Genomic DNA, 19,109 nt, shown 5'->3' with positions numbered 1-19,109 from the left:
TTTCTCCTCCTGTTTCACCCTTGAAATGGCTTTCGTATGGACTTCACTACTCAAAGGCATTTGCAATTAAGGGAAGCCACTTCTGATCAGTTTTCATAACCTCCAGGTCCTTCTTCCATACCACAAAATGCAATATGCTGCTCAAGGAGATTTGGTCCAAAGTCTGGGTGGAGCTTGCCTGACTGGTGGCCATGGCAAATGTGTGTGTGGATTACTTTGGAGTTGTGAGAAATGCCTTAAGAGGAAGAGTAGGAAGGACCTGTCCTATTTTCTGGAGATGAATGAACATTTATTGGCTGAGAAAGACGACCAAAATGGTATTTCAAAGCAAACTGTAGGGTTGAAAAATATAAATTATTAGGTGAGAATTAATACAGGATTTGATGCACAATTGAGATCATACGTAGGCAGCGCTTATGAAGATGATTGTGCAATTTCATATTTTAATTTAAAAAATGTTATGTAGACATACCTGGCTACCGAATACCTGATCTTAAATGGTTTTGTTTTCAAAAGAACAATTGAAACAAAACGTCATAAAAAGTGAACTACAAAAATACCATCAACAAAATGTATGCGGGCTAAATTAATTTCGAACGCTCAAATCAGGGCTGAAGAAAGCAGGTGTACCGAAGTTTCTCTTCGAAAGTCACGCGGCGAAGTTATGGAGTTTAAAATAAACAACTTTTGCAGTCCAAGCTTGGTATTAACGGTTCTATGGAAGCTTTCCCAAAACAGAGCAGCTTCAGTTTCCTCTTCTATTTGAAGGTTGATGAAGAAACGTAAATATATAGAGGTCCTCTACTTCTCTCGACGCTTGATTGGTCCCATGCAACGCTTGTCCTACGTTCAAGATACACAAAGATATCAGGATCATATCTGAAAATATATGTACCAGCAAAACCTGAAAATATGTATGCGCCTATCACATAAGGCAAATATAAAAATGACGCCGTTGCCGGGGATCGAACCCGGGTCACCCGCGTGACAGGCGGGAATACTCACCACTATACTACAACGACTTCAGTTGTTCTACATTAATAGAAGAACCCAATTCTACATTAACGCAAAATTTCCTTTATACAAGCCAATAAACTTACAAAAGCTACTGCTTTTTTTTTTATGTTAAAAAAAGTTGAGAAATTGATATTCTATTTGGGTGGTTTAAAAGAAGTAAGTTTTATCACAAAACAATAGAAAGGAAGCAATCGTGAACTCTGGTGCTGTCCGTCTTGAAGAGAAGAACGAAAAAAAGGAAAACCGTAGTGAGTTATTGTGATATTTGTTTCTACACTTCGCTCAAATTGCATGCTAAGATCCTTGAATACCATAGGCCTTATATCCTGAATTTGTAAACCTTACAAGGAATTGAAATCGAAGAACATATGATTTTCAATTAGAAGAGTTGAAATTCCTTGCTTGAAAGATGCAAGGATTACATCATGGACGTGCAAACCTTGCATCTTCAAATTTATGGATCTCAAGTCAAAGCCCTCGTCTCCTATTTACACGAGATCCTCGGGCTTGAAGCATGTTGAGGATCTTAAATTCATGGTTCTTAAACCCTTAGTTTGCAGAAACCATATGCTTAAGGAAATCCACGTTTTAAATCTGAGATCATCAAAACGCATGCACTTTTACTATTTTCTTGAGCTTTAGGAGTTATTGATAATTTATCTAATAATACTCACTTGGATAATTTGTCTCTGATTTAAGAGTGAAAATAGTTCCTTAACTTAAAGAGATAAGATATCTTCTAGAGTAGGACAGAACTGTAGCAGAAATAGAGGTTCCCTTTCTTTCAAAGGTGCTCTTACAAATGTTCTGTATTTCTCTTATACATCTTTGCTTAAAATGTAACTTCTAAGGTCCACATCATTTATGATTATGGGCACGAGGAGTATCCTTAAGGATATTGGTATAACATCCAAGCAAGGATAATGTCAATGGACTGGGTCTAATTATATAAGGTAGCTCCAATAGGCCTATGTCCCTGTCTCAAAATCAATTGAAAATTTGTTAATTATATATTTATTACTTCATAAAAAAAAATTTCTAACTTTACCTTTGTTTGTCATAAGTTGCAATGCAATGTTGAAGCTACTCCATTAAAGTAAGGTAGAAGAATAAAGTTGGCACCACATAAAAGGGAAAGATCCAGATCAAAGTAGGACCAAAAATGATGAGCACGTTCTTGAAAAAGCCAAAGAAGCGCCGTTGCCGGGGATCGAACCCGGGTCACCCGCGTGACAGGCGGGAATACTCACCACTATACTACAACGACTGGTTGACGTGGGTTGACGTGCTTGTTGAAGCTTAGACACTGTGAAGGGTTCTCATTGTGAAGGGTTCTCATGATGAATGCCCATAAAGACTGGTCTCCATGAACCACTCATGGCGATTTTCTCCTTGCTTCCTCCATTATTGCGGGTCATGTGGTGGAGCACTTTGGCAGCTACCAATTAATTTCTTTATTAATTCACACTTAAAGACTCTCGATGGACCAAGCAAATTCCAATGATGAAAAGCGAGAGAGGGACGCCATTCTCGACAGCTTCCAAGCTGACGGTTGGAGATTGCCTTTAATTCAATTGTAATGTGCTTTTGGAGATTGCAACGATGCACTAGTTTAATTTTTGTAGATAGAATTGTTTCCAGTAATTGGGATGTCGAATAAGATATCTAATCAAGTTGCTTTAAAAAAAAAGTTGAATATGGAAATAAATTTAACATTCAATTAATAAAGTTGATTGGATGCAGATTTATCACATCCAATAAGATTCAGATTTGGCTTTTAATAAATGTCTGATTCAGTTTCAAACAAATATTTTGACAGTTGGTTTTTAACATATAGTAATGTAGTTTGGATCCCATTATGTATCCAAAAGTCTGATTCGAATTCGGATGTGAAAATAAAAGTCGACTTCTAGTTAGATTCAAATTGTGAAGTAAAAAATCAGATTCTCGTATGGTATAGACTTTTCTTCGTTTCTTTTTTAATCCTAATTTGAATCTAAACATCTGATACATCAGACATGATAAAGGGTACACCCCATTCAAATAAAATCATTTGGCATTTGACATCTCTTCTCTAGAAACGTGACACTCCTTGGGTTCGTGCCGGCTGCATTGAAAGTTTGAACGATTTCTAAAACTTCAACTCTATCTGTTTATTTCTCGAACTTGCTCGAACTTGAGTTTTATTATGGTAAGGGGCGGAGTCAGAAATTTTTCATTGTGAAGACTGAACTATAGTTTCAAAATTTTAACAAGTCCAGAATTTATGTACATTTTTTTTTTTAAAAAAAAGTCCAGAATTTATATACAATTTTTTTTAAAAAAAAAATAGAGTAGAGACCATTAAAGTGAATTTGGTCATTTCTTGAGTGTCTTTTTTAATTGATGGGTGAGCCACAACTACCAAGTCTCATGGAAATAAGATGAGAAAAAATTGAGACAAAAAAAAAAAGGGATTTAGTGGCAGAGATACATGGAGGGCTGGTGTGAGCCACTCCCGACACCAACCCATCAAAAGTTTTATGAAAGAAATTCAAAATTACGTTACCGTGACTTTAAAATTATATGGTGCAACTATGCTAGTGACTCGAGTGCCCAAAAAAAAAAAAAAAACTTGGCTGGTATTAGGACCTAGTTTAATGGAGGTATACAAGTTAATAGGTTTTTTTTTTTTTGTTTGCTTGCCATGGAATGATATTAGGTAATAATTGATCCACTTCCTATCTACAAAAAAAAAAAAAAAAAGCTTTGGTAAAACTTTTGGTAATGCTATTCTTTTTAGACAAGATCTTTATGGGAAACGCAGTAAAAGTCTCTTGAAGTTTTCAGAGCTAGGCACTCCATGTTTGACTGACATTCAAATTGCAAACATTAATTTCCGAGTCCGAAGATTGACAATTTGAAGCTAATATCTAGCCTTTGGTGGTGTTGATCTTGATGATTAGAACCATCACTATTACACTACTTTTAACGAGACCATCAGGTCCACTTATTAACGCTTCTCAGATCCCATTAAAAAGTTTGTTCATTACTTCCATTGGGGTTAGGCACTCAAGAGTTCCCATAAAATCTCTCTCTCTCTCTCTCTTTCTCTCTCTCTCTCTCTCTCTCTATATATATATATATATATATATATATATATATATATATATATATATGTATGTGTGAAAATTAAATGGTGACTAGCTTTTTAAAGTCACCCAGCCATTTAATCTGTAGAATCCGATTCAATATGAAAAACAGTTGAGAGAAAAATAAAGAAAATAAGGTGATGGATATTTTTATCATCTAATATTAGTTTACACATTTTTTTCCTTATTTGTCTCTCAACCATCCATCTGTTTTTTAGTGGACGACATTGGTTAAATAGTTGGGTGACTTTAGTGTTTTAAATTCACCTAGCCATCTAATTTGCACGCCCAATCCAAAATGATGAACAGTTAAAAGAAAAATAAGAAAAAAAATGTGATAAATATTTTCGTTATCTAATATTAGTTACACATTTTTCTTTTTGTTTTTCTCTCATTCATCCATTTGATTTAGATTGAGGGCCTTGATTAGATGATTGGATGATTTTATTTAATCAGAGTCATTGTTTCCTCATTATATATATATATATATATATATATATATATATATATATATATATATATATATATATATATAATGTGTAAAAAAGGCTAACTTTTGAAAAGTTTTTAACATAGCGGGCTCCGCTCCTCCATTAATTAGATAGAAAAGGTGTAAAAGATTTTGTGATCTCTCCAACCTATTCTAACAGCTTTGTTTTGGATTGTGGGGCTTGCTAAAATACTTTCTATCAATAGATACCCGGTACGTCAATATCGATTAGATCCGAGATCTATTATTGAATTACTCATTCAATTAGCGTTCTCAATATTATGCGTTGAAGAGGATTCAATTGGCGTCTGAGATATATTTTTTTGATAATAAGTGTTTCATGAATTTGCTTCAATAGATAGATAGACGATACGATACAAGTTAATGCGTATCATTTTCAAGTATTTTGATAACATTGGCGGGTATGGTTCAATGATTAACCTCTTTCTTTTTAGAAAAGATATATTCTTCTCATATTTGAAAGGTCCAGCCTTAATCTCCAGTTAAATTACGTTAGGTTTTGACAATATGCATCCTTTTCTACTTAGTTACACGCTATTCTTTGGAAGTTTCAAGAATTTTATTAAGAGACTTTAGCTTTTATATTTTAATGTGATGTCTATGGGCTTCAAAGAGCATAACATAACTGGTAGGATTACTAACACAGAAATGACATATTGCCTACTCAATTCCTGTGCGTTCTATGCTCTAATGTCATATGGAGTAGAACGCTGTACTAAGATAAATTTGCACTATCTTTTCACTAGGCACTAAACCATATTGAAAAGTACCTAAATATGACCCAAATGCTCGATTTGATGGATTAGGAATTGCATCACTTGATTGGTCAGGTATAACTATCACATTTATCAAAATCTTAAGGCTGCATTTTACAATCTTAGATTTAAGATCCAAGGCGATTTAAGATCTCATGTTGCTATAAGAATTATTTTTTAACAAATTTAAATATACTATTGGAATGCAAAAACTGTGGATATATACGAAAGCTCAATAATGCTTTGAGTTAAAAACAATTTTTCTTTTTCATATTAGAAAGAACGAATGTACGTGATTTTCATTTCTTAACAAAAGGCAAGGATAAAGTAAAAAGATAGATAGCCTTTTTTTACAGCGTGGTCCGAAGAACCGAACATCGGTCTTCTGCCTTCAAAAAAAAAAAAAGTTCGTAAAAATTGAAAAGTTGGAAGATCATTTCCGGGATTAGTACCAAACTAACGGTCCTTAGTTAAAAAGAACCCAAGGAAAGGCAAAAAATAGGGAAGACAAAAACCGGGGAAAACGTAAACGGCCAGCGGGAGCGGAAACGGATTTATATGACCGCCAAGCGCGCGCCAAAAGCAGAGAAGCGAACGAACCCGAGAGGAGTTCTCCCTAGAAAAGAGGAGGGGACGATCGGAGGGAAGCAGGAGGATCCGATCGTTCCACGCTTTCCTTCCTCTGCCTCCTCCTCCACCCCCTTCGCTCTCCCGGCCTCTTGCCAGAAGTCTCAGGCGTCAAGCCTCAGCCCTCGCGAGAATGAACGAGAAGGCCTCCGTCTCCAAGGAGCTCTGCAACAAGCAGAGGAAGGCAAGCGGATCTCTTTCTCTCTTGCTGTGGTTTCATTCTGAATCTGTTACCCGTCACTTCTCTTATATCTGATTGTTCCTTCCCTCACTTCTATGATATTTGTGCTTTTCCTTTTTCGATCGTCGATTTCTTAGGCTTGGTTTTGCTGTCGTTTTCTTTCGAGATCGTTCACTTTTTTATTCCCGTGTCGAGTTCACGAGGAGTTGTGTGATTGAAGCTTGGAATTTTCTGATTTAATGTCATGTTGATTCTACCTGTGAATTGACCTTGTCTGTTGGTTTTGTTGCTATTACGGGACCGAAACTACAATTTTCTGGTAGGTTGATTGCTGCTGCTCTTTTCTGATCGATCGTGGATTTCCTTCCATTTCTATGTTGTAACGAATATGAACAGAAAATCTTAATCATGACGATTGCTCGATTTGGAATTGTGAACTTCCTTTGGATTTCGCTTTTCATTTCTCAAGTATGAAGTTCTTGCGACCTTCTGAACATTTTCCAATTCCTTGATGTTCGTGGAGTGGCTCTTGCATTTGATCGGTGTAGTGCGTTGTGATAGAAGGACTTATCAAATAAATGTTTTTTTATCAAGTTACTTTTAGTCCACAAACGGGCATTATTTATGTTTGACATTTTTGCAGTGATGAGGATAATTTTCTGCAAGTGACTATGTCTCCCTCCTCTCAAAATTCTTAGTCCATTCAGGAAATATTTTCTTACTGGTCATTATCTTGTACTGCTATGGCAAACGATTTTGCTGTGGGGCTTCATTACTTGTTCAAAGTAATCAATTCAGCAATCTGATTGTGCCTATCATATGATGTTTTTTCGAGAAATTTTGTTCCGTTCTTTTGCATTTGCCATATTTATGGACAAAATATATAAAAGCAATGCTCTAAAATCGCGTGACTTCTATCATTGCACGATGAAACATGGGAAGAAACGATTCTCATGCTTTTTTCGGCACGAAATGACATCTATGTGGTCCGGTCCGACCGGCCAGAAACATCTCTCTCTCTTTCTACACACATATATATATATAACTTTGTCTATAAAGAATATTAATATATTTATTTTGGATGAGATATTCGACCTAACCATTCTAAAAAAATCAGATATAAAAAAAAATATTCCATTAAAAATTTGAATCGGATGCTGATTAGGATCAGATTTAGTTTTAAATTAATACCTTATCCAATACTGGTCTATTTTGAAAATCAGCCAGATTTGGTTCAAAATTCGGATTTAGATTCCAATATGAATGTAAAAATCGGCTTCGGATTGTGAAATCAGATTTTAGATTTGGATATGACCTTTTTTTGTTTGTATTTGAATCCAAATTTGAATTTAGATATGGTTAAGGACACTCACACACAATTTTAATTCTAGATTCTTCTAAAAGGAGCAAAAAAGTTTTTGACCTTAACTTTTTCTCATATCATTAGCTTATCCCTTCATGACTGTTGAAGCTTTGTTGTTTTTCAGATATTAGAGGGTCTTCTCAGATTACCAGAAAACAGAGAATGTGCTGACTGCAAAAACAAGTAAGTAATGAGTATGCAACTTGCAACATGGTTAGCTAGAAACAAGTGAGCTGAGCATGGTTTTTTTATATTTCAAACCAAGTAGGATGGAAAATATTTTAAGCCATGTACGACAGAAAAGCAAAATAGTTTTAAAGGGGTCAAACAGAAGCAGTTACATTTCATTTTTCATTTGTCTGATTTCAAGTTGTTCTATGTTGTGGACCTGTGGTCCATATCACGTGTTTTGGACAATGTCTCTAGATGCAAAAGGAGAGTTCCTGCCTTATAATGCAACACTTATCTAGAATTTTCTTTGAATATTATATGACAATAATGCACTTCAGTTGCTGATTCTCAGTGACGCTATAGTTATTTTCCCTAAAGCGAAGATCTTGGTTTCAGACACATGCATACATAGGATCTAAACGGTGCCCGCAGGTACCTTTATGTAGCACTTACCTAGAAATTCGTGCTTCCATACGATGGGATGTGCTATTTAGAGAAGACTGTATATATCTGCGTCGCATGGCTATGGAGGCGTAGTTGCGTTCAACTAGCATAGGGAAGGTCGTCGAAGAGCCTACTGGATGTAGGGAAAGAGAGAGAGGTGGGTTCTTCAACATTGCATAAGAGCACTTCGAACAGATTATTGGAGGGGCTAAAAAGCAAACTCAGTCTGACAAAGCCAAAAGAAACTAAAGAGCCAATGTAACAGCCACCAGCAGGTGATGCGGTCATTTTAGGAGAATGTTGCTCAAGAGAGAGAGGCAGAGTGAATGTAACAGCCATCAGCAGGTGATGCGGTCATTTTAGGTGAATGTTGCTCAAGAGAGAGAGGCAAAGTGAATGATAGTCAACGTTACTCACAAAAAAAAAAAAAGGCTTGGACAACAAGAAGTGGACCGAGACAAGTACGAATAAATAATATATGATTAAGAAGCGAATGGATGAAGACAACACCTCTTTCCATTCAGCAGCAGAATTGAGAGCTTTTAAGCATCCAAAAACAGAACAGAGCAAGATATGTGATTAACAGTGGCCGTAATGTTTATTTGGCCATCCAGATAAGGCAGAGCATTGCAAACCTCGCAGGTTGTCCACCAGAACACGAATAACCATGCTCTCCATTTTTTTGTTGTATCTGATTTGATGAGGCCGAATAATAAAGGCCCAATTGAGGAAATCAGAAGATCGAGGAGGGTGAGGGCTGTTCCAGCCTTCCAGGTATTGGAGGCACTCTATTGGGCAACTGGGCATAGCCAAAAGAGGTGGTCAGCCGATTCTGCTTGAAGTATGAGGCAAGGACACCGATTGACAAGATTGAAGCCGCTTCTTTTTTAGCGTGTCCTGCCTCTGAACCCATTGCAATTGGATGAGGTATGCCAGTGTTCGAGCATGGGGAGGAGGGAAAGTAGCCCATATGGCCCGTTTCGGGAACCATGCTGCCGACGAAGGAAGAAAGCTTCATAAATCTTGTGAACAGAAATGGAGCCGCGCTTGTTAGTGCACCATGCCAGTAATTGATGGATCAACATATGATTTTTTTCTTTTTTTTTTGTATGGTTTTAGTGCCGAAATCCAACCTCTGCAGAGGTGGGAAGCATCACGAGAACGAGTTGTGAGGAACAATCTTAGCTCTGCTGCAAGAATGAGGTAATTGGCTTTGATAAACGTCGGCCATGGTTCAATTGAGCGATATTGGTTGGCCCTTTGAGAACTAGGGCAAGATTCTTTTTGGACAGGTTAGGAATACCTAAACCACCAAGATGTGTGACGAAGCCAAATCCCATGAGATGAGGTTTCTTTTGGAGGAGTTTGAAACACCATTCCATTAAAATGAGGCAAGAATAGAATTGTTTTTCTTGTCAATTGCAGAAGTTAGTTTCAAAACGGCCATACAGTAGGCTGAGATGGCTGAAAGGACATTCTATCGTAGTTATACTCCCAGCTACTGATAATTAGCTTGTCTTCAAGAATTGAACTTGACGAATATTCAGCATGATCGGATCGGACTTATTCAGCGTGGGCATCGGGCGGCCCGGGTCAGGCCTGATAAGAGTTGGGCTCGGCCCAAATCTCAAAACCCAAGTTCGGGTTCAGCCTACCAACCGGAAACCTAGTTAAAATAAAAATATTTTTTAAATATAAAATGTTTTTAATATAAAATATATTTTAATAATAAAATATATTTTTAATAATAAAATATATATTATTATTAAAATAAAAGTAATATTAAAAACGTATCGGGATTGTCGGGCCGTTCGAATCCGATCAAACTAGGTACCGGGTTCCGGTTATGTACCAGTTTTTATGTGCAAATTTGGCATGGTGTGTGGTGATTATTATTTGACCACATTGCACGAGTCAAAACCAACCCGAGTGTACACCTGCTTATGATCTAATCCCCACTGTGTATAAAGCAGGGGAGGGCCTTTCCTGCTTGTTCTCAGCGTGGGAATTTTGGAAAATTTATGTCTTCTATTTAGGCCCCATGAACGTGTCATTTGGGAAATTTATGTTTTCTATTTAGGCCCCATAAACCTGTCAGTGAAAGGCCATTAAAAAGCATTGAATCTCTAGGTGACAACACAAAGTTTTCTGAGAAGTTTATCTCAATCTTAAACCTGCAATTGTTTTTGTATGATAATATGGTTATTGGTTGGTAAAGAAAAATAAAAATGAGCACAAATCATGTAAAATGCATAAAATTTAGTTTGTTGAGTATTGGTCTGGAGACATGTTCGACCCATTTTTGTCCCAATTATTGGCTCATCCTCAAGCTAGTGCTTCTACTAGCAAGCCTGTGGTGAAGGGGGACATTTTAGAAGTATAAACAATCATGCGAAAGCAAGATACCCTAATTCAACGCTGCCTAGGAGATTTTACTCAAGAGAGGTAAAAACTTGCATCCGTTGTTATCAAAACGGAAACCTATGCAATGGTGCCATACTTAAACTTCTACAATGTTTCCATGCTTAAACTTCGACTAGAATTTTGCAACTTTGATTTGCTGAGGCTAACTTGTGGATTTACCTATAAATACAGTTCCTTTTTCCCCTTTTATACACATAACATGCGGAGCTGCTTGTACATAGTTTGTTTGTAGTTTGTCTTGGCATCATGTAAGTAGCTGTTATGGTTTTTCCTTTACATTTATTAACTGGTTATTTGTTTCTCATTTCTTGTTCTTTGTAATGATTGTACTTATTAATTTGAAGCATGGTCATTTTTTAAATTTACTCATGTTTTCAGAGCTCCACGATGGGCAAGTGTCAACTTAGGGATCTTTATCTGTATCCAGTGTTCAGGAATACATCGAAGCCTTGGTGTGCACATATCAAAGGTACGTATACTAGCATTTAAGTCATGGAACCTTTTCATTTTCTTCAACAAAAGAAGATTTGGAAGACACTGTCCTCCTAAGCACTTTGAGGTGTTTTGCATTTAAATTACTGAATAATTAGCTTATAAAGTTATATCTATAGGACAACGAAGAGGAGTCCTGTTGTCTAATGATTCCAGGTTTAATGGATTACTTGTCGTTTATCTGATACCTGCTATTTCTGGCGCTTGATCTTTCAGGGTTTCTCTCCTTGTTAATAAAATTCTCTTGATTTGTCAGCTTCCAGCCTTCCAGGGCTTTCTGACGAAGGATATGGTTTCTAGGTATCTTCTTGATTTAGGGTTAGCCCTTAGACACATGGAGATGGTTCCCAGAAAGCAAAATTAGCTTAATGTACTTCCTATGTCCAATATGCAGCTAAATGCCAGATTTTTCAGGTCAATTTGATCCAGAAATGCTATGCATGGTGTCTAAACAGGTTTGGGAAGGGAAAATAAAGCCCTCTTTTTTTTTCTTTTTCTTTTTTTAATTCTCAATGAATTCAGATGCCGCCAGGGAAGGAGTGGTACATTTCTAAATAAGTATACATCAGAGTAAACTTCTAGAGGGTGATGTCATCCAACGGAAATGGCATATGTGGAACTTCAAATTTTATCTAGGAAATAAAAGCGGTAAAATCAAAGTTGTGGTAAAAGCAAAAGAAATGGGACTGTGGCAGAAAAAGGAGTTCTTCTGGTTTGAGGGATGGTTATGAAATAAATTGCATGCTAATACAGATGTGCAGAAAATTCTAAATGCACGGTTATAATGTGCTTGTGTGCAGATATGTGTACATATACATACATATATGTGTATGTATGTAACTATGTAACTATGTATGTGTATGTACATATGTAATTAAATCTTATTTTATCTGTGTCAATTAAATTAGCAATTTCAACAACAATTTTAGTGAAACATGCAAGCCAAATGCATGGAAAAGGTTCGAAGGATTCTGCTTTTTTAGGGCCTCATAACTTATTCACCTAAAGAGTACAAATAGCTTACATTCCTATATGTCTTACAAAATTCATGTTTTCTTACATTGATGTCATCACTGAAATTTAGAGCACTTGCTACAGGTGCGTTCTATTACACTTGACACGTGGCTTCCAGATCAGGTTGCTTTCATTCAATGTAAGTACTTAAAATTGTTGAATTTTCAATTACATCGTGGTTTGCATTTCCAACTAATTCTGTTATAATGCATTTGATATTAAGACTTTTGTGGTCATGTGCAGCAATGGGAAATGAAAAGTCAAATAGTTATTGGGAGGCAGAATTGCCTTTGGATTTTCAGAAGCCTGGACTTGAGAGCTTTATCCGTGCAAAGTATGTCCTTTTTTTCTTTCAATCACCTGTCGTCATGCGATCATGCTATTTTCCTGTAATTAGATTAGCTACAGGTAAAGGTGTCATATGTCTCATTAATAGTTCTATCGTTGGTCAGATATGTAGAGAAACGATGGATTCCAAAGGAGGCATCAAATGCATCCCAGACTTCAAGCACAGATAGCCTTTACATTCACCAAGAGCCAGGAAAAGATGAAAGAGGCAGCATCAGCGTCTCTGACCACGCAGTTATTTCTCCTGCGGAGAGAGAGACCCAGAAAAGTACACCTGAGAAGTACTCGTCTGAAACTAGTGGAAATTCTCAGCAGGTTAGCCACATAGATAATTGTTTGCTTACTTGTTTTAAGATGATTGTCTTTGTTCTGCGAAATTCTTGTTTTGTTTATCATAAGCAAGTTTTCTGCTAACACCCAAATATAAGAGTTAGATATTACATGGCCTTAAAATTGTGTGTTCCTAAATACAGGAAGAAAAAGAAGGTTTTAATTGGTCTTCTTATTCCCTTTCAAGTTCCGACTTTTCTAAGAATATACTCTTTGCAGAAAATGGATGTTATCTCTTCCACTCCTGTCATATCAAACTTAACATATCTGAATAGGAACGTGTACGTAATATGTATCAATGCATGATAACCATCATAACTCATCATCAGTAGCTTCTTAAGAGACTGAATGGGGTGCCCATGAATGTGATGTAACGCTTATCAAAGAATATTTTTTCCCTGTTTCTTTTGTGATCTTATCAAAACATACATGTCTGTCATGAATGTAATGCTTTCTGAAATGATATTTTGCTAATCTTGTCATTTGCCAAAACAACATGGAATCTGAACTGAACATCTGGCTATTTTGAAACATAGGCCTTGCACTAATTGTGCATGAGAAGAGGTCATGTACATGTTTAAAGTTTAAACTAATAGTACACCTGTCTCATGTAGGCTGTTATTAACATGAATTAATTGATATTCTGGATTTGACTGATGAGAACAAATTTTTCTGTGTTTTTTTTTTCCCAAAACTTTCAATACCTTTTCTTCTGATGCAGCCTTTTCATGACTCAAAGTTCAACCCGTTATCCTCTAAGGACCATTCAACCAGTTTGGCAACCGAGAAGCCTAAAGCATCTTCTCAGTCAACAGAGGTTCATAATGATCATCACAGGGCATCCTCAACAGGGGATGATATGAACCTGTCTTCAACGACCAATGGTTGGGCATCATTTGAATGTAAGCTTGCCATTACAGATATGTTGTTTTATTCTTTTTATTCCCACACAATTTATTCTTTTTGTTGCATTTTATAAATCAAAGTACACCTTTTTGTTGTTTGTAGCATATCGTAATTAGATGATCATTTTTGGGTGCATGTAAAACTATTTTTTGTTGAAAAAGCTGATTATGCAGCTGTAGCACCCTTTAAAGCTAAGGTCTTGAACCCAAGGCAAAGGAAGGTGGATCCCCTGGCAGAATTAGACGAGCTGCTCGAGTATTCATCTGCAAGAACATCTGTTGAAGAGCCTGTGGATATCAAGGAGGTAGAAGATTTTGGAAAGGTTGAACCTTTGCCCTTATGTTTTTATACCATGGAAGTGCGTTAATGAACAACAAGTTTCTTGCAACTAATTACTGCATTACTGAAAATCATGAAGATTTTGATTTTAGTATGAGGTCAATGTCCTTTGACTAATGCTGACCACCTGAATCTCTGATATTTAGGCTAGCCTGCTTTGTAGGAAATTTCTGGTAATTATGTGTTTATTTTCTTTGAAACTATGGATCCTTTTCCACAAGCTCTAGGCTGGATAAGACACGGTAAATGAAACCATTCATGTTAAAGACACTCTAAAAGATGTGCCCTCTTCGATCCTTGTTTTGATCTCTATAGCTAAAAGAGGTTTCATATTTGAAGAGGTGAACATCACTTCTGGAAACTGTTAATTCTGATAAACGAAGCAGAAAATGTTTCTACTAGTAATTGGGAAAACCATGTTTCTAAAATGGCATGCTAAACTTTGATGTTGTCAAAGTGAAAATGTGATAGACAGATGAACCTGCATCAGTCTACAACTCTACATATTCTAACATTACTGGCCGTTATCCTTCCTGAAATGCAGTAAGAAATCAAAGGAGAGGGATAATAAATTATCTTCAATCCTTATTAACTGAATCCATATGGGCAATGCAATATCTGATGAACCTCAGATAGCTAAAAAAACGTCAAAATTGGAGTATCAATCATTTGTTCCATGAATGTGCTTTTTTGAGAACTGATAAGTCAATTCTGATCTCATTGGATTGGAAGTCCACGAGATTGCAGCACACTGACATTTCATGTCTCTTTTCAGCAAATCAAGATCTTCAAATATTGTATCTACCAATGCTACATATTCCCAGAATCTTCAATATATGAGACACAGATTCATGATTTTGTCCACCTGGTTGAGCATGAAAAACTAAATCTTTCTGGTATACATATACACTTTAGGTTTTACTTGAGAATTCTTGCAGGTAATCCCATTTCGTTAGATATCCTAAATTCCTAATTGGGTAGTCTCCATATACTTATAGATTTAAGATGCCATAGCATTTATGACTACTTTCATGTTTTTCTCCTAATGGAGGTCAAAGTTCCTCGACTAGCCCAGGGCCAGCATATTATGTGGGCACTTATGTTTGTGAGGTGGAGAGCTAATGCATTTTCAAACTACTTTGGTTATTAAGTATGGAAGAGAATTTTCCATGAAATAGGTGCAAGGTAGTAGCCATGTCTCTGGTGATATTACATCTCATGTTTATGCTTTTCATAGAACAGCTTATATATGTTGAATGTGAATAAACATTATGTCTGTTTCTTTAATTTAGTTGCTTGTAATGAGAAGTCTATTTCAGCTTTCATTGTTCTGCAGCTTGTGTTCAGTATCATCCGTGAGATCATTGTGAGCATGTGCTTATGATAAACAGACTTTCCCTGAAAGATCTATGTGCACACTGCAGTGATTGATTTATTTGCCCCCATCATCCCCATCCAAGTCACACCTGTAACTTCTGGATAGAACTGCCCTTCTGTTGATTTTCCCACCACATTAACTGGTTCTGATTCAAAATTGCAGCCACTGGTGGACTCGTCCACCATGTGCCAGCTTCCTCGTCAGAACTCTCCACCTATGTGTACAGGAGGATCTCATGGGCATATTTTTGCGACTAATGGAAAGTGCTTAGAGTTGAGCCCAGATGGCCATTCAGCTGGTTTTAGTGGAAGCAGAGAAATCCAAGGTCTTGGCATAGCATCACCATTATCATCACCGATAAATGTTCCTTGCTGCAATTGTCAACATGGTTACAATAAGGTAACTTAGTTTTGTTAGTAGTCATTCTCTTCTTGATTATGTTGAATGGACTTTGGAATTGCAGTACCTTTCGGTTCATCTTTTGAGTTTCTTTCTTTCACTGATCCTGCCTTTGATTAGTATTAGAATGACTTGTTGGTCTTGATTCAATTTGATTTTGATACTTTGGATTTCTTTAAACTAAAGAAAAGGCAGGAGGAGATCCATGCTCAAGTTTTCTGTTGTACATGGATCTTGCAGTTGGTTGAGAACAAGGACTTTTGGAGGAGTTGTACAGATTTGAATCTGATAAAAATTACTGTTGCAATGCTGATTAATAATCCCACCTTTGATTAGGTGTGAATGTGTGGTTGAAATTGACAGTGGTATCTGAACTTAGAACTTGCGGATCCTTTTGACTGATGAAAGGGGAGAGTGAGATCCATGCCCAAGTTCTGGCTGTATGATGGATCCTGCAAATTGGTTGGGATCGAAGGACTTATAGATTTGGATCTGATAAAATGTACTGGGCACTTTGCTGATTGCCATCCATTACATTCTAGCTGCACAAGTCGGGGTGTAATCGGACAATCAATAAGATGCTCTCTTTCAAGTTTGAACTTGAATATGAGATAAATCTTATCATATCTGAGTTGGAGGTCCATATAAGGTTGATCCTTCCCTGCTTGTAGTATCAAATGATTATGCAACATTGGTTTCTCGCACTTGCTTTAACTTGGGTGCTGTTGCAAAGCCAGATACCTATATTGCACTAATGAAAACTGGGTAATGCAACCACTTTTGAAATGGCATGATGAATCAACAAGAAAGTAATTTACGGCCTGGTTAAATTGGAGTTATTTTATGGCATCTAGTATTGACTGATAATCCTTTTTCAGGATCAAAATTTCAGACATCAGGATCCGAATTTCAAACTGGCAAGTCCACCCCACCTTCACGCAGTGGGTGTTGCTCAAAGGTATGCAAGTTTGGATGTCATTTACCAGTGTTTGGCTGAATAAAATGCATTGGAGTGGTTAATATATTACCCTTTGATGACTTGGTTACTGGGGTTTAGAGTTGGTATTTCCGTAACTTTGAAAATGGAATTTCTGTCTAGGTAGTTCCATCTAGTTTGCTGGACTCTGACTTGCCTGGGGATAATTCCCAACTGCTATTTCATTTCCATTGCATCATTAGTTTCACCTTGTCTGCACTTAAACACAGGCATGTACAAGGAACTGCCTGACCATTTAAACTTGTGAGGGTCTTAAATCAGATGTTGCAACTATAATCTGATACTACATTAGCATGGGATGTCCATTTATTTAGCATCAGGAGGCATAAAGGTTGTCGGCCAACTTGCTGAACGAACTCATTTGACTTAAGAAACTCTGTGCTAGCTATATCTTTTTTATGAGTTGTCCAAAGCAAGTTTTCAAGCAAAACTGTGCCCCAACCCCTTGCATACCTTTGGAATCCAAGGCAAGTTGCCCTTGAACTGGCCAGTTTTGGATCTGCTGGTCTTTATCTGTTCTTTTCTTAGTTAGTTCTCAACAGTTTCAATTTTCTGTAATTACCCACTGTTTTCCGATGGAAATTTCAGTTTAAGAGCTAAATGTTTTTGGAATAATAAAAAAAGGGCCTCATGTTTCTGACTTTCTTGATAAAGCCACACATCTACTGACAATTGTCAAGCAAGGTCTAAGTAAAGGGACATTAGAAAATAAAATAATTTTACACTGACTTTCTCATTTCACGTTGAGGATTGGTTTTTCGCACTAGATAAAAGAGAAGCATTACTATCCTTTTTATTCAATCTGACCCCGACTTGAGAATGTAAAGGAGGGTGCCTTATTTGGCAGTTGTCAACAAAAATGAGGCTCATTTTCTTGGACTTTGGCTAAAAGCTGGCGAACCAAATGAAAGTTTCCATTTCCAAAATATTGTTGTCTTAGCCTTCTTGAGACGGAAAGCAAGGGTAATCATATAAACGGTAAATATTACAAACCTATAGTCTGGCCGCCTAGTTGCAATTCTCAGAACTCCGACATCCATCAGAACCAAATTATGCTCGGCTGTTTTATACGGGCCTTTTTTGAAGTTTTTGCAGATTGCTGATGTTCTTTAAAAATTTACGGCCAAGGCATAGACGTTGCTTTAGGTTCGGAGCGGTTCTTTGTCCAAATAACTGCAATGGACAACTATACATGAAAAAAGCTTTCTTTTTCTTGGCATAGACCTTTTCAAATCTAATAAATTTCCAATCTTAGGTAGAGCGTGAGAGGTAGCTGTTAGTTGCTCCCCGATATACAGCATATATCTATTTGAAGGATTATTTCTCTGAATTTGAGTTCTTTGCAGCTCCACTAGGGGCGTGGTAGCGAAATCCAATCCGCCTAAAGTCAAAGTGCCGGTCTTATTTCCACCTACATCAGGTCATCCTAGTGATTCTCGGAACTCTAAATCCGGTGGTGGCAGTCATGACCTATCGTCGTATGCAAAGGTCTACTTCAAAAATTTCAGGACATTCTAACACGGCACGCATTCAACGGAACGTTCACGTTGTTGTATCACTTGAGCAAAGAGTGTAATTTCTTTTGGCCTCTGGTGGTAGTTTTGTATTTATTTTGACTTGATCTCTTCCATCATTTTCATAAGCTCTTTGTGAATGAATAAACTGTTTTCTCTGGTCTTGGTTGTGGAACGATTGGAACGTTTTTTTTTTCCTAGTCTTTTCTTGTTTTTAAAGCGATAACCTTTCTTAGAATGCCTTTTCTAGTGGAATTCAGAGAATGTAAAAACTGAAGAAGGGGTAAACTAGTAATAGTTGGGAGGAGTGGTAAATAGGTGGCTAGGGGTGCTATTCTTCACAGAGAAGGCCATCATCTGTAAACGGTGAGGACCCAACTTCACGTCCCCTTAAATTTACTTAATTGATTGAACACAATCAGCTTCTAGGAGCTTAGCTGGTCAGTTTACAGCATGATTTGAATATGTGTTGCCAATCCTATTCCCTATGTTTCTGTCAGGGGTGGAGGGAGGGGGGGGGGGCTTGCCTAGGCCATGGCCCCACCCTGGTCAATGAAAAAAAAATTACATTGAAAAAAATATAATTTTTTAATTGTGTCGTGTATTTTTTGGATTTGAATTTAATTTGATCCTACCGAGATTCAAAAGTTGTACTGTCGGCCCCCCCTAAAGAAAATCTTGGCTTCGCCCCTGGTTCCTGTGCTTATAGGATAGATTGTGATATCTAATTGTTCACGGTACATAAAACCTACTTCAAGTACTAACGCC

The 19,109-nt window shown here is 37.0% G+C and overlaps 1 protein-coding gene and 2 non-coding genes across 4 annotated transcripts; 1 reads left to right on the top strand and 2 right to left on the bottom strand.

Moving 5' to 3' along the window:
* Nucleotides 1-950: 950 nt before the first annotated feature.
* On the bottom strand, nucleotides 951-1,022 carry TRNAD-GUC (transfer RNA aspartic acid (anticodon GUC)). The gene has a single exon. It is a non-coding gene; the product is annotated as a tRNA-Asp (tRNA).
* Nucleotides 1,023-2,212: 1,190 nt separating this feature from the next.
* Nucleotides 2,213-2,284, bottom strand: TRNAD-GUC (transfer RNA aspartic acid (anticodon GUC)). Its single transcript has one exon. It is a non-coding gene; the product is annotated as a tRNA-Asp (tRNA).
* A 3,702-nt stretch (nucleotides 2,285-5,986) lies between these two features.
* On the top strand, nucleotides 5,987-18,503 carry LOC116249324 (ADP-ribosylation factor GTPase-activating protein AGD5-like). 2 transcript variants are annotated; one of them, XM_031622572.2, is made up of 11 exons: nucleotides 5,987-6,225; nucleotides 7,710-7,768; nucleotides 11,003-11,093; nucleotides 12,215-12,269; nucleotides 12,374-12,464; nucleotides 12,583-12,793; nucleotides 13,530-13,710; nucleotides 13,888-14,036; nucleotides 15,594-15,830; nucleotides 16,709-16,788; nucleotides 18,174-18,503. In XM_031622572.2, exons 1-11 carry the CDS (start codon nucleotides 6,175-6,177, stop codon nucleotides 18,343-18,345), a joined length of 1,377 nt encoding a protein of 458 aa, XP_031478432.1. In that variant the 5' UTR covers nucleotides 5,987-6,174; the 3' UTR covers nucleotides 18,346-18,503. The 2 variants fall into 2 exon arrangements, with proteins under 2 accessions (XP_031478432.1, XP_031478431.1); XM_031622571.2 differs by lacking the exons at nucleotides 5,987-6,225; nucleotides 7,710-7,768 and adding an exon at nucleotides 8,793-9,403.
* Nucleotides 18,504-19,109: the final 606 nt, after the last annotated feature.

This window comes from Nymphaea colorata, chromosome 2, assembly GCF_008831285.2.
Source record: "Nymphaea colorata isolate Beijing-Zhang1983 chromosome 2, ASM883128v2, whole genome shotgun sequence".
NCBI lineage: Eukaryota > Viridiplantae > Streptophyta > Magnoliopsida > Nymphaeales > Nymphaeaceae > Nymphaea > Nymphaea colorata.
Note: the sequence above shows the minus strand (reverse complement) of the source record. Positions and strands in the feature narration are given on the sequence as shown.